Source organism: Pseudonaja textilis, chromosome 1, assembly GCF_049901715.1.
Source record: "Pseudonaja textilis isolate UNSWEBS1 chromosome 1, rPseTex1.2, whole genome shotgun sequence".
NCBI lineage: Eukaryota > Metazoa > Chordata > Lepidosauria > Squamata > Elapidae > Pseudonaja > Pseudonaja textilis.
In genome coordinates, this window is record NC_141990.1 from 228,488,669 (window position 1) to 228,515,686 (window position 27,018).

General features: G+C 38.0%; 1 protein-coding gene across 3 annotated transcripts in view; it reads right to left on the reverse strand.

Annotated features, from left to right (window-relative positions):
- Positions 1 to 213: 213 nt before the first annotated feature.
- The window catches only part of LOC113440363 (inner centromere protein-like), a 35,738-nt gene continuing 8,933 nt past the window's right edge, over positions 214 to 27,018 (reverse strand). For 2 of the 3 annotated variants that reach the window (XM_026706743.2, XM_087920890.1), the window contains exons 6-18: positions 25,167 to 25,197; positions 23,729 to 23,843; positions 23,264 to 23,357; positions 11,886 to 12,021; positions 11,692 to 11,811; positions 10,343 to 10,452; positions 10,000 to 10,120; positions 9,167 to 9,262; positions 8,384 to 8,481; positions 7,936 to 8,017; positions 7,273 to 7,374; positions 1,405 to 1,564; positions 214 to 520 (exon numbers count right to left, since the gene is read on the reverse strand). In XM_026706743.2, coding sequence (XP_026562528.1) covers positions 306 to 520; positions 1,405 to 1,564; positions 7,273 to 7,374; positions 7,936 to 8,017; positions 8,384 to 8,481; positions 9,167 to 9,262; positions 10,000 to 10,120; positions 10,343 to 10,452; positions 11,692 to 11,811; positions 11,886 to 12,021; positions 23,264 to 23,357; positions 23,729 to 23,843; positions 25,167 to 25,197 — 1,480 coding nt within the window. In that variant the 3' untranslated portion in view covers positions 214 to 305. Of the gene's footprint in view, positions 521 to 1,404; positions 1,565 to 5,919; positions 6,094 to 7,272; positions 7,375 to 7,935; positions 8,018 to 8,383; positions 8,482 to 9,166; positions 9,263 to 9,999; positions 10,121 to 10,342; positions 10,453 to 11,691; positions 11,812 to 11,885; positions 12,022 to 23,263; positions 23,358 to 23,728; positions 23,844 to 25,166; positions 25,198 to 27,018 lie in introns of those variants that run through there. The other variant, XM_087920891.1, reaches the window with a different exon arrangement.

A 27,018-nucleotide genomic window follows, 5' to 3' on the forward strand; every position in this document is an offset into this window, starting at 1 on the left:
GCTTGGTAGAAGCATTTGCAATTAGTGTAACGATCAGTTCTCAAAGGTAAGAATCCTTTAAGTATTGCGTAGCATTATGAGAAGACCAACGAACAATATATCAGATTGTGATTATTGTTAATTTTTCCCCATTAGTACAAATGCTAGAAACATGATGAACCCCTTGGAACAAAATATGAAGCAAATTATCATAACTACCTGAAATACTAAAGATAGATATAACATGTCAACCTTTATTATATAACATATAAAATACTAAAATGATTTACAGATGCAACATAAATATAGTTAGACAAGAAATAGTTTCAGTATTTTTTCATGCTGTTGGATGTCCGGAGTGCTGGTTTGGAACCGGGAAGAGGTGGCGATTGCCATACAGCCGAACTTGTACGCTTGAAATACCTTGGCTTACTTTTATAGAAGATATCCTCTAGCTTAGGGCTCATTATGAGACCAAATAACCTGTTGACATCTGGAGGATTGTAGTACTGGTATGTAACAGCTTCATTAAGTTGACCCCCTGAGGAAATAACCATTTTCATACATGAGTAATTCTTCAGGCAGCCACACATCTCCAACCGAAGTACTTCTACAATGTATAGGTAGTTCTTGGCCCACGGGCCACATGCGTCATATGCTGGCCACACCCATGCCCAGTATAGTGAAAGGGAGAAAGGTCCCGATATGTCACGTGACCTCACTGTGACAACGTGAGTTTGACACCCCTGGCCTATAACCTTTTGTTTAGTAACCAAAATTACAAGTGCACTAGAAAAACCTGAATTATGACTATTTTTCACACATATGACCATTACAGCATCCCCATGGTCACATGATCAAAATTTGAATATTTGGCAACTAACTCATATTTATTGCATCATCTCAGGGTTGCATCATCTTGGTGGTCACATGACCTTTTGCAACCTTTTGACAAACCAAGTCAATGGGAAAGCCAACTTCACTTAACCTTGTTACTAACTTTAACAACTGCAGTGTTTCACTTAACAACTGTGGCAAGCAAGTCATAAAATGGGACAAAATTAACTTAACTGTCTCACTTAGCAACAGAAATTTTGGGCTCAATTGTGGCCATTAATTCAAGGGCTACCTGTATAAAATGGCCAGAATGTGAAGTTCCTCCAGCAATTCTAATAATAATCAGTTGGTCTGCAGCAAACAAACAAAGCTTGTCACTCCAACTCAAAGATAAAGACATAAATTTGTTAGTGGCCTAAAAAGGACGGCACTATGGGAAAAAAATGCAGTTTCCAATTATCAGTATCACTGTTTCATATCATAATTTACTGAATTTTGACTGGCGCTTTTTTTACTTCTTTTACTCTTATCATAATAGTAAGATACAAGATATACTGTAAAATGTAATTCTGAAAGGTGCGTATATACCATTGGCCCACAAGGGGATGGGTTTACGAGGCTGACTTTCATCATCAGTGGAGTCATCGCTATTCAGATCCATTCCATAATCATTCAGATTGACTTTGAGTGACTTCATATCTTTCAGATCTTGGGCATCCCCTCGGTTGGAAGTCCCACTATAAGATTTCTAAAATACAGGCAAGGTTTAATCAACGTTACAAACTCAGCAGTTATCAACAGTGGCTCTTTGTGACTACCCTGCTTGCCTTTCCAAAATTTATGCATACACTTTTTCATGGAAGCAGCAGCTAAAAGTTATATTGTGACTTTATGTACACAAAGATTATGGAAAGGTTGCTGTTCTTCTCCAGTTGTGTTTACAGACAAATGAATAACAGAATCTGAAGCTCTTCACCAACAATATACAGTAAAATCAATAGTGAATGATTACTGTCTGAAAAATAAATAAGTAGAAAGAGGCAGGTGACTGAACCACAGAACCCAAGTGATTCAGCTCTGCAAGTTTCCAAAAATAAACTAAGGAGGTGACAGTGGGTAGAGGCAAATTTTCTATTTGAATATGTCAAATGGAAACAATTGCATTTAAAAAGAACAAGTGACTACATAATTTTGGCTGTTTTATGTACCAGCACTAACTTTGCTTCAACACATTTCACAAACTCAGAAACCCATCATAATAATGTCTCTTCCTCCTTAAACGGCTGAAATAATAACTCTAGGTTTTCTTACAAAAATCCTGATAGGTATTTCTAATCAAATTTTTCACTGGCCCAGGCTAAAAACATGGAATCCATTGGGGAACAAGAACTGAATCTAGCTGTTATTATTACTATCTCACCTCTTAAAGTCTAGTATCTGCTACCTCTCTTTTTAGATATCCAAGCTATAACCACTGTCTTATGTTGATAAATTTGTAAAATCTTTAGTACTCAAGTTCAATGTACAGGCCTGTCTAAAAACTCATCTTGCTTTTAAAACTAGCATAAGCTGCAAAATATTGGCGGGCATATTTTAATTTTTAAGAAATAAAATGCTCTAAGTTTCTATTGCAAGCATTCTTGAAAGAGATATTTTCACAGGGTTTTGATAAAGTCGGTTCTATAGAAGGATGCTAATTTGAATAGACAAACTGTGGGAGAACAAAAAGTAACAGATTATTTGAACTGCTAAATAATCTTCCACAAGCATTCAGGCTTGCAGCTATGTTCATATATCATGTGATCACTGGCAGAATTTGGGACATTTGTAACTTTACAAGAAGCTTTTACTTCCAAAACAGAAGCTGTTTTTCTATTTTCTATGGGTGGTAAAAAATTATTTCAAATGTATCCAGTTTATATCTTACAAACAAAGGCTCTGATAGCCACTGTTAATCAATTTAACTGGTACAGTAGGAATCCTTTTCAAAACCTTATAACAATTTTGATGCAACAACAAATAGCATTCCAAATAGTTCAAGGAATTTGATGCATATAAAATATCAATAAAATATTACACAAACATTTAACAATTTTGAAAATATTACAGTGTTATCTTGGGATATCTGTTCATGACAATTGACCAAACATGAGAGTGAAGTAAATAATCATTTTAAAGAGAACTTTGCTGAACTTTATCAAAAAAGGACAGTACAAATTTCCTGCTCTGTGGGTTAGATTGCTGTGACAAGCTATTATTTTTATAAGCATTTCTGCTAAAATAAGCCAGTGATTTAATTCGCTCGATGCTACAGTATGCTAACATATTTTTACTTTAATATACTCCAGTATTTTATTTTGCTAAAATCTTAATAGACATGTGTCTAAAATCTATAAGACCTTGTGTCAAGGGATATTTTATATTTAGTTTGTCTACGATCTTGGACAATTAATGATATACTTCAAACATTCTAGCTCTATCTTGTACTGATTAACAATAGCTTAGCTAAAGTGAAGATATTTGAGTGTGAAACATTAAGCCCTAAGGTTTTTTTTTCTTTTAATTCTCTAATTCTGTTATATATTCAATACTTTCAGCCCTTCACCTTCTGTTGCATTTTCCACAGAATTGGAAGATTAATGTTTAGCTTGCAAATGCTGAAGTCCTTTGTATAACAACACATAACAGAGCAATTTAAACCCAGAATTTTAGTCTTCAAACAAAATGCCTTTTAAAAATTATTTGATATTTCAGAATAGCAATATCAGAAAAATACTTTCATAGATACCTGTGGATCTCATTTTAATTATATTAACATATATGGTTACTTAAAATGGGACCACATGAGAAAGTACGAATTATGTCTCACAGAGCAACTATACTGAGCAAAATAACCTTTCCCTTCAACAGAGCAATCAGTGAACTTCATCCACCATGGTCCTATGCCCTCTTGTGATCATATGCAAATATTGCAGAACCCACAATTGCTTATACCACTGAAATTCCTCCCTTGCATTCAGGTGGATAACATTTTGCAGATGGCATGTAGTCCAGGAAGTGCTTAATATAAGGTTTAAATCAAAGAAGTCAGTAAAGAAAGTATATCAAAGATGGCCAAATTAAGTGCGGGGGACTACATATTTTGAAAAATAAAGTTAACTGTGATTGAAATGTTCAATATTCATACAACAGCAAAGGTACTGACATTTCAGGGAGAAAGAATGTCTGGAATTCTAGCATCAACACCTTTTGTCAGAAAGTTTCTGAAAAATGACAGAACATACAGTGGAAAGAAGGCAATTATACAAGATAACTTTCAATGATATTTGTCTATCTGAAAGCAGAGGGACAGAAGTGTCCCTCTAGTTTAGAAGCAGAAAATTATTCCAGGCCTTGGACAATGTCAATACTTTTTACATTTCAGTCTCCACTGCTGAGTAAAAATGTTCTTCACCCATTCTTGGGCATGCGTCATTATGTCTTCCTTTTACAATCCTGATCCTGATAGTATACTTAGACTTCAGCAAGGCTTTTGACAAAGTAGACCACAACCTACTTCTTGGTCAACTAGAAAAATGTGGGATAGACAGTATCACCACCAGATGTATTTGCAACTGGCTGAAAAACAATATCAATCAGCAGTTCTTAATGGTACTAAATCTACATGGAGGGAAGTAAGCAGTGGGGTAACACAAGGTTCCATCTTAGTTAGGCCCAGTACTCTTCAATATCTTCATAAATGACATGGATGACGGAATAAAAGGGGAATTCATAAAATTTGCAGATGACACAAAGCTGGCAGGTATAGCCTATATCCCAGAAGACAAGCTCAGGATCCAAAAAGATCTTGACAAACTTAACAATGTGCCATATCCAACAACATGACATTTAGTATGTAGAAAGGCAAGGTTTTACATTTAGGCAGGAAAAACCAAAGGTACAAGTACAGATTAGATGAAACCTGGCTCAAAAACAGTAACTGTGGGAGGGACCTTGGAGTCCTAGTGGACGATCACTTAAGCATGAGTCAGCAGTGTGCAGCCACCACCAAAAAAGCTAATACAATTCTTGGTTGAATAAACAGAGGCATAGAATCAAGTATTAGTGAAGTATTAGTACTGCTTTATAAATCCTTAGTAAGACACGCCTGGAATACTGCATCCAGTTTTGATCATCGCATTACAAAAAAGATGTTGAGACTGGGGAAAAGTGCAGAGAAGAGCAACTAAGTTGATCAAAGGCCTGGAGACCAAAATGTATGAAGAACTGCTGCAGGAAATGGTTTTGGCTAGTCTAGAGAAAAGAAGAACTAGTGGGGCCATGATAGCAGTATTCCAGTATTTGAGAGGCTGCCACAAAGAACAGGGGGTCAACTTATTTTCTAACGCACCAGAAGGCAAGGCAAGAAACAATGGATGGAAACTAATCAAGGAGAGAAGCAACTGGAATTAAGGAGAAACTTTTTAACAGTGGGAACAGTTAACCAGTGGAACAGCTTGCCTTCAGAAGTTGTAGGTCCTTCATCACTGGAGGTTTTTAAGAAAAGACTGGGCAGCCAGTTTTCTGAAATGGTATAGGTTGTCCTGCTTGAGCAGGGGGTTGGACCAAAGGATCTCTAAGGTCCCTTCCAGTTCGATTCTGATTCTGACTCAATTTTGTTGCTAGAATGTAGTCTGGATTCCCAACCTGCATCCCAGAGCATAAAGAGGCAACAGATATACAACAACATACAGAATCTGGAGGTGGAGTCAGAGAAAGAATCAGCTTGGAGTCATTCCATTCCCACAAGTGGTCGAAGTCCAACCATGCTTGAAATCATTTACTCTTATCTAGCACAAATTTAGTGCTAACCGTTAGTTGACTAGATTCTTGTGTATAGATATGAGCAATAAATCAGCATATCTGGACCCTAAGGTGTGGTCTTGAATCTTCATGCCTGACATTAATCTTGGGAACATAACAACTCCAGGCTGATTCCTCTCTTGACTCCACCCTCAGACTCTGTCCTCCTTCTCCTACAACAAAGTTTGGTAAATTTGGTTGGTAAGAAGAGAGTTAAAATGCTTTCTCCCTTGCCTTCAGAAGTTGTGGGTGTTCCATCACTGGAGGTTTTCAAGAAGAGACTGGACAGCCATTTGTCTGAAATGGTATAGGGTCTCCTGATTCAGCAGGGGGTTGGACTAGAAGACCTCCAAAATCCCTTCCAAGTCTGTTATTTTGTTCCAAGTTGTTGCAGCCATCTGATTTCCATTCAAGTAGTCACAGTAGCGGCAAAGCCTAATAGATTCAATATGCCTTGAAGCTTCCTCTAGACCTGTGTTGGTGAACCTATGCCACACGTGCCGGAAGTGGCACGCAGAGCCATTTCCCCCGGCATGTGAGAGGTTGCCCGGAAGAGCCCTGAGCATGTGCATGCGCCGCTGCCCAATAGCAGATTGTCGGGTAACTGGCGCGCATGCACAGGGGGCAGAGGGAAATGCACGGGAGACGTGCACGCATGCACAGAGACATGCTGCATGTGAGGGGATCACATGTGCATGCACAGACGCACAACACTCGAGGGGGAATTGTGCACGCATGCGCAAAGACATGCAGCGCACAAGGGGGGAATTGCACACACATGCAGATGCGTGGTGCACAAGGGGAGTTGCGTGCGCATGCGTAGGGCCCCCCCAGCATGCATTGCCTTCTGGGTACTGGCATGCGAGTGCACGCAAGCGAGTGCGCATGCAATTATCGGCACAGGAGCTGAAAAAGATTAGCCACTACTGCTCTAGACCAGTGGTCCCCAACCTTTTTTGTGCCGCGGCCTGGTACCGGCATCACAAAATCATCCACGGCCCGGTACTGGCATCAGCATGCATGGCAAGGCGAGCCGAGCGACCGGCCAGCCAGCCGTCCCCCGCTTCTCCCTGCCACCTTCAACTCCTCCTTTGTACCTGTGTCGATGGGCTTCGTGACAGCTTCAGGACGGTCACTCGGCTGGCCTTGCCATGCGTGCTAAAAGAATCCTCGCGCCTTAGTTTTGTTTGAAGCCGCCCCCCCACCCCCGATGAAACTAAGGCGCGAGGATTCTTTCAGCACCCAAACGCCGCTTTCTACCCGGAAAAGCTCACCGGAAGCACTTTTTCATCAAAACAAGATGGCGGCGCCCAGCAAACCGGCAGCCCGATAGAAATTGTTCCACGGACCGGTACCAGTCCCTGGACCGGTGGTTGGGGACCCCTGCTCTAGACAGTGCTTGAATAAGGTGACTTCACCACCAAATCACTTATGAGTATTGTACCGAGATCAATCTTTTTCATAGCTTGGGGATAAGGCAGTATCATAGGAACATATCAGGAAGAGATAAAGAGGATGTCAAATCATAATTCTGCCATAGCAATTTGCAAATGGGGGAAGAAGGCCTCAATCATTTCTCATCTTGCAGAAGCCTGCAAAATATTTCCTATTCACCTGAGCAGTTATATTCAGCCACCCACATGCAACAGGGACGTTTTCCACCTGCACAGCTGTCTTGACCTGTGGCAGCTGAGTCAATGAGGCAGGATTTTCTTCCTATTAACCAAAGAAGAGTCTTAGTTACCAGGCCAACCAATTTAATAATTTTATAGTAATGGTTTCACATAAGACAGTCTAGTCTTTAGAACACTTTCTCCTTAGATCTCCATTGAAGTGATCTATTAATGACTCCTCAGATTTGTTTTTGGTTTAATTGCTACCTGACTGAAGAAACACACTGTGAAATCCAGCATTTGCTCTTCCATCATAATTATTGTTTGTATGCTCAGAAGGACTACAGTTATAACCACTGCCTTTTCCTAGTCCTAGGGCAAAACCAACTACAGTTGTATAGTCTGCTTTTAAGTATATATAATTTCAGTTTCCATAAATCACATGAGGAAATGTGTGATTAACAATCTGTTGTCTCCCTTAAAAATCTAGAATAGCAAGTGACATGCAAAGGCTTCATTCCTTTCAGACAGAAGCAAAGCGGCAGGGAGAAACTGAAGGCATACATTTTGGAAATGCAGCTAAAAATATTATTTGCTGGCAAAAGCTTGCTTGATCTTATTCCTCCCCCCTCCTCAATATTGACTTTTCAATAAGTGATCATACCTTTACATTTTCTTCCTCTTCCCTAACTACAGCGAGTTCCTGAACTTTCACTAGCTTCTCTTTATCTTGATGCCTTTGGTGCCTAAAAACAAAGCTGAGTTAATAGACAAATACTTGCAGTGCATTGGTTGCTTGGGAGTAAGTTCCCCTGGGATCACTGTGAAAGCCTTGCCAAAGAAATGGGTTGGGATTGCAAACTTTCCTCAAATGTGAATAGCTTTGCTGAATGTTACCTTCAAAGGAAGTAACACCATTTCAGTTGGTTATTTGGCTCATCTTTTTTGATTTTGATTGTTTTTGTGTCTCCTGTAATTCCTCGAATGTTGGCTTGCCTATAGTTTCAACCTTCAGAGGTTTATTTATTTATTTATTATTTTATTTATTTGCCACCCATCTTGTATTGAAACAACTCTGGTCAGCTTACAGATCAAGGAAACAAAATTCTCACCCCTTTTCCTGTCTTGTACTATTGATTTCCAGCATTTTCTTAATCTCCCCAATTGTTCTCCATTTTTCTGGACGTTCTTGAAGTTTTGGCCCTTCTTCCTGAAACAAGCATAGAGAATCAATGTCTTTCATACATGCAAAAATACATATATATACAACGCACATACATGGGCGTGTGTGCATGCACGCACACACACAGAGAAGTATATATATATATGGAAAAACAAGAACACTTATAATACTACGTTGATGAGAAGTCTACAATCATGTATTTATATAACATAAAATATATAAAACAGTTTTTGTTGCAGTAATATGTATGTTAAAAGCTAATTTTAGAAATGAGATGGTATGGCTACTATTTTTCAAATCTTACTAAAATATATTGTCAGATCAAGAACAGAATACTCCACCATTGCTCAAGACACAAAGAAAGTAGTGTTTCAACTAGAAAATTCTACATTTATCCTATCTCCAAACACATGGAAATACTTGGGGCCATGAATGTGAGATACAAAGCAATTCTACTGAATTTTAAAAAGCTACACTAACAATAAGTTAACTACACTAATTTATACTATATGTTCATCCTTCATCCCGTTTGGATATTGTTTAACAGCAAGCCTGTAGCAATTAAGCCTTTCATACTTTAGATCATATAGAAATAAAAACATTATTTCTTAGTCATGATTAAAGCCGCTTGGAGTTCTCCTATTCAAACTGAAGCATACAGAGCCTCTTTCTCTATAATTCCATTTTACTGGAAAGTCAATATAGTGCTTACCATTTGTGGCAGTTTTGATTTTCGGACTTCTGCTTCGGTTTTCTTTATGTATATTTTTTTCTTTGTCTTTTCTTCTGCTGTTTTCTCCTCTCGCATCTGTGCAAAGAACATATCAAATTTCTATCTATTTTATTTTGTGCTAAAGACTGGGGAGATACATTACAGAACAAGTCCTGGTGGCACAGTGGTTGGAATACAGTATTGCAGGCAAACAGCCTGGAGTTCGATCCTAATAGGCTCAAGGTTGACTCAACTTTCCATCCTTTTGAGATTGGTAAAACGAAGACTCAGATTGTTGGGGGCAAAATGCTGAATCTGTAAACCACCCAGAGAGTGCTGTAAAGCACGAAGGGGCAGTATATGATCTACGTGCTATTGCTATAATAAACATAGATTAAGGACTAGAGAGGCATTAAAAGCTAAGATAAAATATCCTTCAAATTGAATTCAACTTAGGTCATTTTATGGACACTCCCAGTTGATTGACACTCCCATGTGATTTTCTTGATAGCAAAGGAGTCTCAGGTCATGATTTGTTTTTTATCAATCCAAAGTGCAGAATGTAAAACAATGGATTTAAATTATAGGAAAGAAATCCTGAATATTAGAAAAGCATCCTAACAGTAAGAACAAACTGACATTGGAACTGATTATCCCAACAAATGGTGGGTTTCCAGTCCATGGATGCATTCAAGTATAGCATAAGTGGAATGACCCAACAAAATGTACCAGCTGCTTCTTTGTTAGATTTCTGGCTTAATATGTTTCAGCATTCCATACTAAAAGACAATTGTTAAAATTTGAAGACAGTCTGTTGTCAGGCCATTTTTTACCTTGTCATTTCTTTCATCAAGCTGAGAAAATTTCTGTTCCATTCTCTTCTTTTTTTCTTCCTCCATCTGCTCTACTCGTTCTCGAGCTTGCAATGCCTTTCGCAGTCGCTCTTCACGCTTTCTGTGTAATAAGTAGGAAGCACAGCATTTATTCTGATGAAGGTTCTTTGTATTGATCACAAATAGTTTACATTGGTAACTTTGCTATTATTTCTATAAACATGTATCTGTTACTGTAGTATCCACATTCTACAAAAGTTGCATTACACAACAACAACATTGCTAAAAGAAATTTGTCAGCGTAATCCCTATTTGCATGGGGGGGTGTAAACAGGTACTTAACAGTTTTATGTCTTCCAACCGGCGTCTCTTTTCTTCCTCCACTTTCTGCTTTCTCTGTTGCTCTGCTTCTTGTTTTTTTCGAAGACTCTCCAGACGCTGGCGCTCCTTTTCCTAAGACGTTAAGGAAGGTTTATATTAACTGAAGTTGCTGTGACCATTTGCTGCCCAATTGCCAACTAGTTTTTCTTCTATCTTTTCTATCCAGATTAAATCACACCAAGGAAATGTGGCAGTGCAAATATGAAACACCAGCACATGCAGAATGACCCATCTCCAAAATAAGAGTGAACAGTGGTTTTAGGGCAGTTAAAGTATTTTTAAACAATTTGAAGCACTAGGATGACAATCCAGAAAATAAGGAAGATAGTTACTTACAACAAACTCCCCCTTTGTAGAACGAACATGGAAAGAAAATACAAATCAACTTCCAGGAACATAAATGCCTAATGACTATTTCATTTATCATGTGATTGAATAACAGCTCTATCTATTGTACATCAGTAAAGCAAAAGACTATAGAAAAATGCAATATGGCAGCAGGCTCAGAATAAATACCTTCATTATCCTCTATGCATAGCAGGCAAGGACTTCAGCACTGAAAGTACTGTATATTACCTCAACCGCTATTTTGAAGAGATTTCAGATACGTTTCAAGTAAGTCAAGAGTCTGAGCAAAACAAGAGACTTCCTTTGCTGACTTACTTTTTATCCCTTTGATGTCTATTTCAACTTGTTTTCTCTGGGAGGACAGGAGAGAAGGAGGAAGGTGTGGGGAGAAACAGAGTTGACTACATTCAGCTTCTATTCCGTTGATCTCCTCAATGGACATCCCCCTATTCTCATAGTGCCATTTTCTAATATTTTATAGCAGGAGTGTCAAATTTGTGGCCCATGGGTTGGATGCATCACATGCTGTCCCCGCCCCTACCCAGTTTAGCGAAGGGAAAAAAATGTCCTGATACATCATGTGACACCATCGTGACACTGCAAGTTTGACACCCCTGTTTAATAGAATCAACGTGTTCACTGTGGTGCAAGAATGTGGTATAAGGAGTTGTAACTCTTCAACATAGAATTGGGTTATAATAATACATTTGTATCATTACTAATATCATTAGTAGCTAGTTTTCTGATATTTATCTCATTCATCTCTCTCTCTCTCACACACACACACACACACACACACACACACACACACACCTATAACATGACTGAAACAGGAGCTGAACTTAGACTCCATCATGCAGAATATTTTCTCTGCCACAAAGATCTGGTTTCTCTAACCAATTTTAGCAGTTCCTGATATAGAGATTGTTATTATTTCTAAACTTAAATGAAAAAATCTGTTACCTTGGTGGCAGATCTACAAGGAGTACTATGTTTGGGGACTTTGTTCCCTGAAGACCCAGGAGATTTGAGAAGATGATTCTTTTGCATGGTTTGAAAGAAGTTTTTGAAAGGTCGCATTATCTGTCAGAAAAGTATACATGCTTTTACTGCTTGGGCATTATACACAAGAGTATATTAATATGATATTTACCTACCTTGGACGGGCCAGACGTTGGCAGCATTTTCTTTGCAGAAATGGGTGTGGCTGTATGACTGAAAGGACTAGAATTTTTATCTTCTATGCATGAAGGAGCAGGTGGGTCCTCCACTGCTTGTCTATAACTTTGCTTCCTGGAAAAAAAAGAAAAGCCATAGCAATAGCACTTAGGCTTATATACTGCTTTATAGTGCTTTACACCCCTCTCTAAGACATTTACAGAGTCAGCATATTGCCCCCAATAATTTGGGTCCTCATTTTACCCACCTCAGAAGGATAGAAGGCTGAGTCAACCTTGAGCCTGGTGAGATTCTAACTGCCAAATTGCAGTCAGTCGGCAGTCAGAAGTAGCCTGTAGTATTGCACTCTGACTACTGTGCCACCGTGGTTCAATATACACAAAGTTTTCTCAGTTACACAATGTACGTATTCTTGCTTAGTGGATTAACTAAGTGGACTTTTACTATTCAGCATATCCAAAAAGTTTGGGAGTTCTCCTTCAAAAACTAGCCTCTTCAAAAGTCAAAATGGAAAATCTTGGAAAAGTCTTAAAGTTGGGGAAAAGAGAGAAATAGAAAGAGGGAAGGAGAGGAGATGTATGTACCTAATCAAGCACTGAAAATAAAGTGTTCTATTTTCATGAGCTATGAGTCCAACCATTCAAAAGATTCTGTTTCATAAAAAAGTGTTAATAATTTCAACCCATTACTTATGGACCACATTTATAATGGCAGTTTATCTTATTTTAATATTGTATCATCATTTATAGCCAATATTTATTTATTTATATCCTGCCTTTAATATTTTTGTGAATAACTCTAGGTGGTGAACATACAGAGGTGAAGGAGTACCTCAGGCTCCTGGCCTTCTGTTTTCCCCACAACAGCTATCCTATGAGTGGAGCTGGACTGAGAGAGAGTAACTGGCCCAAAGTCACTCAGCTGACTTTCATGGCTCACAGTCTGCTGGTTTCTAGCCTGATGCCATAACTACTAGACTAAAAAGAATTAGCATATGTAGCTATTATTTCTATACTCAAACCATAATGTTAATCTTCCATTATTTTATTTTTTTACCAATACACTCTCTTCCAAAATTTGTTATAGGAAAAAGTTGGTAACTAGCAAATAGTAATTTCTAAATTCAATACCCTAATACTCAATGTCATGAGATGATTGTAATTCCAGATAATTTCTTATTGATAGAATTGATAGATTTCAATCAAGCAAATTTAAGGAAAGAGCTCCCAAAGTATTTCCAGCATGTAAATTGTCCCACCAGAGGCAAAAATACTTTAGACCACTGCTACACAACAGTAAAAGATGGTTATAGGTCTTTACCATGAGCAGCTGTGGGACACTTTGACCACTGCATGATTCACCTTGTACCTGCCTACAGACAAAGACTTAAAACCATGAAACCAACAATTACATCTGTGAGGACTTGGTCAAATGAGGCAAAGCTGAAACTCCAGGCCTGCTTTGATTGCACTGATTGGAATGTTTTTGAAGATGCCTCTGCAGACCTAGATGAGCTCACAGATACTGTAACATCATAACTTCTGCGAAGACTTATGTGTACCAACAAGGAACCTGCAAATATATAGTAACAATAAACCTTGGTTCACAGCTAAACTTAAGCAGCTATGTCATTCCAAAGAGGAAGCCTACAGAAAAGGTGACAGAATGCTATATACAACCAGGCCAGAAACATATTAACAAGAGAGATCAGAGCAGCAAAAAGAAGCTACTCTGAAAAGTTAAGGAATCAGTTCTCAATAAATGAACCAGCAAACATGTGGAAAGCTCTTAAAAACATCACTGCCTTCAGCAAACCTCCTTCCCAGGCAGAAGAAAATCAACAACTAGCAGATGACCTGAATGTGTTTTACTGCAGGTTTGAAAGGAAACTACAGCCACCTATCTCTACAACCCACATCTCAAACACACCAACAACAACCAAGCCTCCTACAACCGGCCCCAATCCATTGGGTTCACAACCTCTGGTGATCACAGAAAAAGAAGTGCAACATCTATTACACAGACAAAAGCCAGGAAAAGCACCAAGGCCAGACAAGATCACTCCTTCTTGTTTAGACATAAGAATTTATTTGTCATTACACTCGCAAGCGGGTGCAACGAAATGAGGTGCTCTTCCACAAGTAAAACTGGACAACACCATTGAAAGAAAAATAAAATTAAACACAACAGACCATACAATAATCTCTATACAATTTAAAAATGTAAATACCCCATTACTCTCAGCCATTAAATTCCACAAAAATCTTATGACCCTGCATTCAAACTCAAAACTGCACTTGGATAAAAACTGTTCTTAAATCTAGTCGTCCTTGTTCTTAATACCCTGAATCTCCTTCTCGATGGTAATAGTTCAAAGAGCTGATGTCCCGGATGAGAGGAGTCATTCAATATATTAAATATCTTCCTCTTACATCTATTCCTATACCGTTCTTCCAAAGAGGGGAGTGAGCAGCCAATGATGTTTTGGGCCATCTTAATCACCCTCTGAATTGCCTTTTTCTCTGCCACTGTGCAGCTCGAGAACCATACACAGAGACAGTAGGATAATATACTCTCAATTGAACTCCGATAGAAGGTAGTCAGTAGACTCTCAGCCAGTTGTTGTTTCCTAAGAATCCTTAGTAAATACAACCGTTGTTGTGCCTTCTTAATTAAAGCAGCGGTGTTTGCACTCCAGGTCAGGTCATTTGTAATGATGGTCCCGAGATACTTACATTCAACCACCTGTTCCACACGAACTCCCTCTATATACAGTGGCTGAATGTCTGCTCTTTTTTTCCTATAGTCCACTATAACCTCCTTGGTCTTCTTAATGTTAAATAGAAGATTATTATTTTTGCACCAGTGGGATAGCTGTAATACCTCATCCCGATATGCAGACTCATCATCCCCAGAAATAAGTCCTACAAGCGTAGTATCGTCTGCAAATTTTATTATCTTATTGTTGGGATGTTTATTTGTGCAATCAGATGAATAAATGGAGAACAGTAGTGGACTAAGGACACAACCTTGCGGAGTGCCAATGCTAAGTGTCTTGACAGTAGAAACATAATCATTCAGTTTAACTCTTTGTGGACGATTTGTTAAAAAATCCAATATCCATAAACAAATAGAATCTGGAAAATCTAGATCTTTGAGCTTGGCTATTAATCTGTGCGGTATGATGGTATTGAAAGCAGAACTAAAATCTGCGAACAACATTCTTACATAATTCCCCGGTGTTTCCAAATGGGATAAGGCCATGTGAAGCACAGTAATAATTGCATCCTCGGTTGATCTATTTTCTTTGTAAGCAAACTGAAGCCCATCAAAGGAATCAGGAAGGCAGGAGATAATATAATTTCGAACTAGCTTCTCAAAGCACTTCATTAAGATAGAAGTTAGTGCCACTGGCCTGTTAGGTATAACATAGGTCACCTAACGTAGTTTGGGTAAAATAATATATATAAGCTATGATTGTTAGTTTAAGTGTGTGTCACTTTAACTGCAAAGCATGTAATTTTGGGTGTGGTGTGAAACCACCATAAGAGGGAGCAAGAGACGCTGACGGTTTGCTGGCAATTACTGGATTGGATTACATTGTATGGTTTGTTAGCTGCGTGTTTCCCTACTGAAGAATTGCTGACAGGAGAGAGGAGTTTTTGAATTCTTCATATCTCTCTCTACTGTGAGGAGATATATCACCGGACTGATATTTGTAAGTGTACTGACCTCTCTTTTTTGACACTGGAATTTGCAAATGAATAATCCCTGGACGGACTGAACTAAGTGAATGATATATGGACTGTTTTGACTATGCTTTAACTCTTGCTGGAATAAACTATTTAATAGGCACTGTGTATCTGGTTTACTGAGTGTAAGCTACAAAACACTTATCTCACATATTTTGCCTGCCTGCCTGACTGCCCTGCAGATCTTGCTAGGGTATATCCCTAACACTGGTTATGGGCCCAGCTGCACAGTCAGACTAACCAGGATATAACAGGCTTATATAAAGTGAGAGTTAGTGTAGTTACGCAATATTGTAAACAGACAGCTGTGTTTTATTAATTATAGTTTAATATCCAGAGAAAGATGGCAGAAGTCAATTTACCAAGTTTGTCTCTAATATCCAAACTGGATGGAACAAACTATGTTTCATGGTCTATTAAATGCAGCCTACTTCTACGCAGAGAAGGTTTGTGGAATATAATTCAAAACCCACCAGAGGTAGATGCTTGGGATCCAGAGGATGAAGATGATGCCCAGAAGTTACAAGAATATAAACTGAAGAATGAACAAGCTCTCTGTATAATAGGACTGACACTCTGTGACCAGCAGCTTGTCCATATTCGTGGAGAAGAAACAGCTGCTAAGTGCTGGGAGAATTTAAAGAAGATTTATGTTCGAGACAGTGTAGGAGCTCATATAAATCTTACACGGAAGCTGTTCAGAACACATCTTCAAAAGAATGGAGACATGTTGACTCATATAAACACTATGAAGAGAATTTTTCAGGAGCTGCATGAAAAAGAGCTTATCTTCACTGAACTACACCAGGTTTATATCATTTTGTCTTCATTGGATGAGAGCTATGATGACTACGTAACTTCATTGGAAGTGCTGCCAAAGGATAACCTCACATTAACTGACATTACTGGCAGATTAATTGAAGAAGCCAGGAGAAGGCTTGAAAGGGATCAACTCAGAAGGGAACAACCACAAGAAGAGGAATTATCTTCGTCAGCCTACACAATTAGAAAATGTTTTAATTGTGGAAGAAAAGGACATTTGGCCAGATTCTGCAAGAAAGCAAAATGCCAAAATGCCAGCCAGAATGCTAAAAGGCATCAAAAGGATAAAAAGTGCTTAGAGTTAGCCATGTATAGCAACCAAACTGTGAACAATAATAATTTTTGGGTGGTAGATAGTGGAGCATCGCACTGCATAACGAAAGATAAGAAAAGATTTAGTAAGATGTCCACGAGTTCACAGCAGATATCATTACCTAATGGTTGGAAACTGAAAGCAAAAGCTCAAGGTACAGCATATTGTCCTTGCATAAAAGAAAATGTAAAAATGTTATATGTACCACAACTTAAGTTTAATTTGCTTTCGGTTAGAGTTTTGATTAAACTAGGTTATGTAGTTACCTTTAGGGGAGAAAACTGCATAATAGAAAAGGAAGGTAAAAAAGTGACTGCAACTTTAAAAGGTGAATTGTATGTGTTAAATGATAATCAATTAGAGGTGGCTAACACAGTGTATAATAACGTTAAGCCTCATGATGAATGCATACATTTGTTACACAGACGTTTAGGGCATATAAATTTTAAAATGCTCAAGCAAACGGTTGAACTGTCTAAAGGTATAAAACTGAAGCCTTGCAGTAAGTATTTGCACTGCAATGCTTGCAGTCAAGAAAAAAGCAAGGTAATACCAGCAAATAGAATTAATATATTTAAAACTAAGGAGCCTCTAGAGGTCGTATTTGCTGATATTATAGGTCCTAAAAAACAAAGTGTGGGAGGTGCTCGTTATATATTAAGTATAATGGATCATTATTCTAGATATGGTTTCTGTTATTTAATGAAGACTAAAACGGAAACATATCAGAATTTCTTTAATTGGTTGAAGTTTGCAGAAAGAAAAACTAAAAGGAAACTAGTAACTCTTGTAACTGATAATGGTGCGAATTTATAAATAATAAATTCCAAAATAGACTGAAGATGGCAGGTGTAGAACATAAAAAGTCTGCACCATATAGGCCACAACATAATTCCTTTATAGAAAGGCGAGGCCAAACACTGCAGGCAATGGCTCGTACTATGTTGTCAGATTCAGGATTACCTGAGAATTTGTGGGGAGAAGCAACAATGTGTGGTAATCATATATTGAATAATGTTGTTAACTCAACAACAGGTGAATTACCATTCACACGGTGGCATGGTAGAAAACCTGACCTAAGCTATATGCACACATTTGGAGCACCAGCATGGGTGCATATTCCTACACAACTGAGACATAAGGGACAGCATAGGGCTAAAAGATTATATTTCGTAGGTTACGAATCAAACCATAGATCTTACAGGTTCTGGGAAGAGGGCACAACTAGAATTCATTGTAGTGCTAGTGCTAAATTCCTGGAACATGTAGGATGGCACAAATTGGAACAAGATTCGAATAAAAGTGTAATCATAGAAACCTACAGGGGCCCGAGCCACCATACTAGTGATGAGGAAAATCCAATTGAAGAGAAAGTAAAGGAAGAGAAAATAGAACCAATTACAGAAGAAATAAGTGAAGAAGAAATAGATAACCAGGAACAGGTTGTAGATAAGAGTCCACCTGTAAGTCCTGTTCTACCTAGACGGTCAACACGAGTTAGTAGACCACCTGATAGGTACCAGGCAAGTATGGTGTGCCAGATTAGTAAAATTCCAACCACTGTGGAAGAACTAAAATTGTATCCTGCGAAGGATCAGGAGAACTGGCATACAGCAATGCAAAAGGAACTGAATTCATTAAAACAGATGGGAGTCTATGAGAATGCTAGATTACCTCCAGGTGAAAAGTCCATTGGCTGTAAATGGATATTTAAATTAAAAACAGGTAAAAATGGGACTGTTACCCATAAGGCTAGGTTGGTAGCTCAAGGATTTAATCAAACTGCATGTGATTATGATGAAGTGTTTGCACCAAGTCTAAAAGCAACAACCTTGAGAGCAGCTTTAGTGTGGGCAGCTAAGAAAAACTATATCATAAATCATTTAGATGTAGAAACTGCCTATCTGCATGCGCCATTGCAGCACACTATATACCTAAAGAAACCTGTAGGGATTAAGGATGATAAAACTAATAATGACTGTTGGAAGCTTAAAAAGAGTCTCTATGGATTAAAACAATCTGGTTATGAATGGAACCAATATATTGTTAAGGAGTTAAACAATATAGGGTTTAAAGCAGGTTTAGCTGATCCATGTTTATTTAGAAGAGAGACAAATGGAATAGTGTCATTATTATTGTTGTTTACAGATGATATTGCTTTAATTACAAAAACTAATAATGAAGCTACTGAAATAAGATCATTATTAGGAAAGAGGATAAAATTAAGGCAATTAGGAGAGATAAAACAGTATCTAGGATTGACAATAAATAAAACCAACGGTGGCTATAAGATATCTCAAGAGGATAAGATTTATCAATTACTAAAAACATATAAGATGGAACTTTGTAAACCAGCAAAAACTCCAATGAGTCAGGAATTTTGCCGCACTGATGCTCAGAGTTCAAAATTCGATAAGACTATCTATCAGTCGCTAATTGGTAGTCTATCGTACATTAGTAATTGGTCAAGGCCAGATATTGCCTATGGCGTTAATCAATTGGCTCGATTCAACGCTGAACCCGATGAACGACACTGGCAAGCAGCAAAACGTATCTTAAGATATCTTAAAAGGACAATGCACTATGCATTGTATTTGGAGCCAAAAGATGATTTGATTTTAAGTGCATATGCTGATGCGAGTTTTGCAACAGATATAAACACTAGGAAATCAACTTCAGGAATGGCTATACTATTAGGAAAAGCATTGATTGGTTGGAGGTCAATTAGACAGCAACACATAAGTATGTCCACAATGGAAGCAGAATTTTCATGTCTATCTTTATTATGTACTGATTTAATTCTGTATAAACAGTTGTTATTGGATATGGGATTAACTGTTAACGATTCCATTGTTGTGTATGAGGACAATCAAGCAGCCATACAGATGGCTACAAATATTGCTGTAAAAACGAGATCTAAGCATACAGATCTTAGATATCTGAATGTAAGACAATCTGTAAAGGATGGTTTAATAAGATTGGAATATTGTATGACTGAGCAAAACATTGCTGATCAGTTCACAAAAGCCCAAGGTGCAGTGAAACACAAAGAGAGTTGTGATGACTATGGGTTAAGGTTGTAAATAGATATATATATTATTATAGTACCCAAAAGGGGAGAATGTTAGGTATAACATAGGTCACCTAACGTAGTTTGGGTAAAATAATATATATAAGCTATGATTGTTAGTTTAAGTGTGTGTCACTTTAACTGCAAAGCATGTAATTTTGGGTGTGGTGTGAAACCACCATAAGAGGGAGCAATTTGCAAATGAATAATCCCTGGACGGACTGAACTAAGTGAATGATATATGGACTGTTTTGACTATGCTTTAACTCTTGCTGGAATAAAACTATTTAATTGGCACTGTGTATCTGGTTTACTGAGTGTAAGCTACAAAAACACTTATCTCACATATTTTGCCTGCCTGCCTGCCTGCCCTGCAGATCTTGCTAGGGTATATCCCTAATAGTCGCTAGGACCATTTGTGGGCAACTTTTTAGGCAGTGGAACGATGGTGGAAGCCTTGAGACTCATAGGAACCACACTTTGTGTCAAGGATCAATTAAAAATTTCAGTCCACACCCCAGCTAGCTGATCAGCACAATCTTTTACCACACGACCAGGAATTGAGTCGGGCCCAGCTGACTTTCTGGAATTAACCGCCTTCATTGTCTGCCTCACATCCTGCTCATTCACAATGAAGGGGGGGCTCTGCTGAGTAAATGATGGCAAAGGGACAGTTTCAGTTTGATGGATCTCAAATCAAGCAAAAAAATTGTTCAACTCCTCAACCACCGCCGCACTACCATCCAAAGAGACCTTTTTTGCTTTGACCTTTTAAAAGTTTGTGCTGACCAATTGGCCCGCATCTTCACCCAAATCTTCAATAGATCACTAGAGATGGGCTATGTTCCTTCCTGCTTCAAATGTTCTACTATCATCCCCATCAAGGAACTGAATGATTACAGACCAGTTGCTCTAACATCTGTAGTTATGAAAATCTTTGAAAGGCTTGTGCTGTCCCATCTGAAAACTAATCTGCTGTTAGATCCCGTGCAGTTTGCATAATGAGCAAATAGATCGACAGATGATGCTGTTAACATGGCTCTGCATTACATCCTACAACACGTTGAATCTCCCAATACCTATGCAAGGGTCCTCTTTGTAGACTTCAGTTCAGCATTCAATACCATCATTCCAGACACTCTTCTAAGTAAATAAAACCAACTAGCAGTACCTGAACACACTTGTAAGTGGATCATAAGCTTCCTAACAGACAGGAAGCAGCAGATGAAGCTAGGCAGAATCACTTCCGATACCTGTACAATCAGCACAGGGGGCCCCCAAGGCTGTGTGCTTTCTCCACTTCTCCCTATATACCAATGACTGCATCTCAAATGATCCATCTGTTAAAATACTGAAGTTTGCTGATGATACAACAGTGATTGGTCTCATTCGAGACTACAACAAATCCACATAAAGACAGGAGGTTATACAACTTGCCTCATGGTGTAACCGGAACAATCTGGAACTGAACACACTCAAAACCATAGAAATGGTGGTAGACTTTAGAAGAAACCCTCCCATATTACCACCTCTTACAATACTAGACAATATCGTATCAACAGTAGAGACCTTCAAATTTCTAGGTTCTACTATATCACATGACCTAAAATGGACACCTAACATCAAAAATGTAATCAAAAAAGCACAACAAAGTATGTTCTTTCTGCACCAACTCAGAAAGCTCAACTGCCCAAGGAGCTGCTGATCCAGTTCTACAAAGGAATTATTGAGTCTATCATCTGCACCTCTATAACTGTCTGGTTTGGTTCTGCAACCCAACAGGACAGACACAGACTTCAGAGGATAATTAGGCCTGCAGAAAAAAACAATTACTACCAACCTGCCTTCAATCGAGGACCAGTCAAAAAGAGGGCTGTGAAAATATTACAGACCCCTCACATCCCGGACATAAACTGTTTCAACTCATTCCCTCAAAATGATATTATAGAGCAGTGGTCCCCAATCTTTTTTGTGCCGCGGCCTGGTACCGGCATCACAAAATCATCCGCGGCCCAGTACTGGCATCAGCATGCTTGGCAAGGTGAGCCGAGCGACCGGCCAGCCAGCCGACCCCCGCTTCTCCCTGCCACCTTCAACTCCTCCTTTGTACCTGTGTCGATGGGCTTCACGACGACTTCGGGACGGTTGCTCAGCTCGCCTTGCCATGCGTGCTGAAAGAATCCTCGCGCCTTAGTTTTGTTCGAAGCCACCCCCCCTCGATGAAACTAAGGTGCGAGGATTCTTTCAGCACCCAAACGCCGCTTTCTACCCGGAAAAGCTCACCGGAAGCACTTTTTCATCAAAACAAGATGGCGGCCCCCAGCAAACTGGCGGCCCAGTAGAAATTGTTCCCCGGACCGATACTGGTCCCCGGACCGGTGGTTGGGGACCCCTGCTATAGAGCATTGCACACCAGAACAACTAGACACAAGAACAGTTTTATCCCAAAAGCCATCACTCTGCTAAACAAATAATTCCCTCAACCCTGTTCAACTATTACAAAGTCTACACTACTATTACTGTTAAATCTTGCCATCACTCCTTATCACCCATCCCCTCCCACTTTTGACTGTATGACTGTAACTGTCACTTGTATACTTACAATTTATATTGACTGTTTTCTAGTTATGATTGATTGCTTATTGTACCCTATGACTATCATTAAGTGTCGTACCTTATGATTCTCGACTCCTGACGAATGTATCTTTTCTTTTATGTATACTGAGAGTATTTACACCAAGACAAATTTCTTGTGTGTCCAATCACACTTGGCCAATAAAGTATTCTATTCTATTAAACCATTCATATTTCATTTCATAAATGTAATACTGACAGGTAAATGTATATCAAAATAGTATGATTTATATTGTTGAAGTATTACGGTAATTGTTAACAAGTTCTCCAACATGCTACTTGAGATGAAAGTCAGCAGTGACCACAGTAAATACACAGATATTATTTGAAAGATATGTTGCCCATGCTACTAAATCACTTCGCTCTAAATTCAACGAAACATTTAGGTAAATTTTCTAAATTCAGTTTTTCTCTAAATAACCTCAGCATTGTAGTATTATATATACAGCAGGTTCTTGCAGAAGCAATCTATGCTATAATGCCTATAGCAGCCAGTCTGCCAGAAAAATGCACAAATTTATAGGAAATTTTTATTTAAAAAATGCTTGTAACCTAAAAGACAAATATTTAATATAAAGACTAGCTAGAGTTTCTAAGATAGCTCTTTCTAAATGAAGCAGTTTTAAGTAAGTGCTCAAATGATTACTGTTCTGAATTCTGAGAAACCAAAGGAAGGAAGGAAGGAAGGAAGGAAAGAAGGAAGGAAGGAAGGAAGGAAGGAAGGAAGGAAGGAAGGAAGGAAGGAAGGAAGGAAGGAAGGAATACCGGATGTTCTGCATTTGTTCATGGGGACTGTTGTTCCTGGCTAAATCTTCAGAATTACTGATGTGGGAGTCAGTAATTGTAGTCTCAAGTCGGTCTGCAAGAAAAGCACAATTAATAAGAGAGATCTTGTCACAAAATCCATCTTTTTGCCTGATAAAAACAGTTAAGTTGAAATAAAGCATATATTGTAGACAGAACTTGTTCCTAGTTGCACTAATGTACCGTAAGTAGAAAAACTATATCAAGATTCAAAACTGCTTCATAAAATGCTTTTAATTACAGTGACAAGATACCAAATATTGTATACTAGCAAATATAATGACAACTGTTTTATGTTATGACTTAAAAACAAAAGTCTAGACAAAGATCATAGACATAAAAATTATATAGGGAAAACAGAATAATTTTAGTGAGGGTTTTAATAGTATTTAATGAAAATTTCTATCTATTCATGACATTATTTACCTTTACTGCAAGTCTTGTCTTGGTGCCTCTCAAATTGTGTTGGATTGTGCTTAGAGGTGCTAACTAGACTAGGTGCATCCAGAGCACAGGGCTCTTTTTGTAGACTGTTCAGAGGCTAAGAAAAAAAACAATATATTATTTTTACACTTTCTAGATAAAGAGATATATCGAAGAATATTGCTCTTATCATATTTTCCCATTTCTGGACTCTCATTTTAAAATGAATATATGTGTCAAGGTACCACGATTAGAAAAATGGGGGGGGGGAATTAAAGCAGCAGGGCTATCAATGGGAACAAATGCAAGAGGGGTTATTTTTCATTTTTGTTAAATAAGTAACATTTCACATGTCGTTGAATGTGGCAGCTCTGAGCTGACTTTTTCTGTTCTTAAAAAGATGGACAGCGTTTGGGTGGAATGAGAAATGGAAAAAAGAATTCAGTAATAGGCAATAGCAAACTATTTCCATATTGTTACTAAGAAAGCAACATTCACATGTTTCATCAGGTGTTCATCTCCACTATATGTAAGTAAAGGAAGCCTTTACTTACATATGAATACAGTAACAATCATTTCTCACATTGTCCAATGAAGGAAAAGGGGGGGTGTCATAACATTCAGTTAATTTTCTATTTTCCATCTTCAAGAAAAGCAAAATTTCCGGTTAGTACCAAGTAAGAGAGACCCTGTCAAAGCCATGAAAATACTTACCAGGGAGTCTGAATATATGTTACATGTGAAGATCAAATAAAACTTCTAAACTTTCCACAGTCTAGAAAGACTAGACTATGAGGAATATGTATGCATCTGCATGGACTGAGATTGAAATGACACTCCATAAAACTCATCTGCAATTTAGCCCAGACATATAAACTACTAATCCATAAAAAAGAACAGCTTGCTTTAAATTTTTCTTAGGTCAACAGAGATTAAGAATACCCCACACTTTGAAGTAGTAACTTCAAGTTATTTCCTTTACTTGATTGTTCACCATTATATGTTAAAACCCCTTAAATGAAATAATTGCACAACACTAATTCTTCTCAAAAAAACACCTATGAATGGAAAACAAATGTCAAATAAAAGCGCTTTCTCAAAATCACATTGGGTATTAAGCTGTAGTGTTGAAGTTGAAAACTATGCTGAATAGCATATTTATTTTCTGTCCCAGCAGATCCTATGCGTTTATGGATCTAAATCCATTGATTTCAGTAGGGTTGGACATTCTCACATCTCCACAGAATTAAAATTCATGCATTCTAATAGATGATTTGAAGCACTGGTCACCCACAACCTTGCCTTAATAATTAACTGAAATGGTAAATTCAACCGTATAACTTTAGAGCTATCTTAAGAATTGTGATCAGAGTTCAGAGAACTGCACTAAAGGCAAAAGGCAATCATGTAAACACAAATAGGCGCATCTTCAAGACCTTACCTCTCCTAATTCAGCATTCTCTGTCAAAGGCCTAAAGAGAAATTTGGGCAAATATTAACCATTCTTTTTTCCAATTTTCATTATTTTATTTAAATGTACTGTGATCAACAAACATTATTTAAAGACAAAATAAAAATAACAATGCAAAAAACAGTGAAAATGGATGTCTGTGTGAACACACGCATGTGCGTGCGCACATACACACGACTGTTTCATTTAGTGATGATTTACAGTTACAACTGTTGCAATCAGTTCTTGCATTCATGACTTTTGCAGGTCTGCAAAGCAAAGTTGAAATAAGATCATAAGCATAGTCAAAACTTCATTTAGCAACTGTTTCCTCGTCTCAAGTGTGGTTGCTGAATCAAGCTTACCTGTGTATATAGATACAGATAATCAGAGTTGGAAGGGACCTTGTAGGTCATCTAGTCCAACCCCCCGCCCAAGCGGGAGACCCTATACCATTTCTGACAAATGGCAGTCCAATCTCTTCTTGAAAGTCTCAACTGATGGCGCTTCCACAACTTCTGAGGGCAAGCTGTTCCATTGGTTGATTGTTCTCACTGTCAGAAAATTTCTCCTTGTTTCCAGGTTAAATCTCTCCTTGTTCAGTTTCCATCCATTATTCCTTGTCTGGTCTACAGCAGCTTGAGAAAATAGCTTGACCCACTTCTCCCTGTGGCAGCCCCTCAAATATTGGAATACCACTATCATGTCTCCCCTAGTTCTTTTCTTTACTAGACTAGCCAAGCCCAGTTCCTGCAACACACTATATACTATATGCCCAACATACTATTTCCTTTCAATGTTATGCAAAATATAGGAAAAAGTCAAATGTACTAAAAAACAGGTAGGAGATAAAAGTGGGGGAAAGGAAATCCAACTAAACTTTATTTTAGTTTTTAGTTTCCAGCAAAGTCATTCATAGTGCTCTCCATAATTTCCTACATTTGTAGGCCATATTTGTTTCCATTACTGATTCATTAATGATTTCATTACTGGGTCTTGTTTTTCTTTCCAATTACCAGCTTTGACATTTTCAGAACCTCACCAATTCCATTCTATCATATGTCTTCCTATTCTTCATCTATTCATTTTTTTTCTTCATATATTAGCTTTGTAATTTAATCCTCATTAATTCTGAGTGGCCATATCAACAATGTGTAGCACTTCTTTTTCATTTCTATATTAAAACAACATTCATTCACCAATTCATTCTTGGTCCTACTAGTACTTCTTTCTATTTTACTACTCATATTTCTTATGTAACTCATTCCCACTGCAGCCAACTTATATTCACATTTCTTCTAACACATCCATCTCTCATTTCCACATAAGACAGTGGGCGGAAGCACACTCTTAAATACAATTATTTGCATTTTTTCAAACAATCCTCACATACTATTCATTATATTTTACCAGTATCTATGTACTCTATTTTTCCTTTCATTTCTGCATCTTTAATAAACTTACTAAGGTACACATACTCATTTCTTGCTCTGATTTTTATTTTTTAGGTATAACCTGCAATCATTCACTTCCTCATCATCTATGTCATCTTCAATATCTTAATGTTCAATATGATCCATGTTCAATGTATCATATAATCAGTATGCATGTATGTATGTATGTTATTCAGCTTTGTTCGGGTATTTTCCCACATCGTTATAGTTTTGCTTTTAAAGTTGTAGCAACATTTCAGCAGAATCTCATCTGCCATTATCAGGCATGTGTATTGGGTTCGTCTGTGTGTTTTCACAGCCGTTTCTTTTTTAAATTTGGTGCTAGCCTCATGCTGTGTTCAAATGCTTTTTTCTTCATCCTAATTGGTTGGGAGTCTTGGTCTGTATTT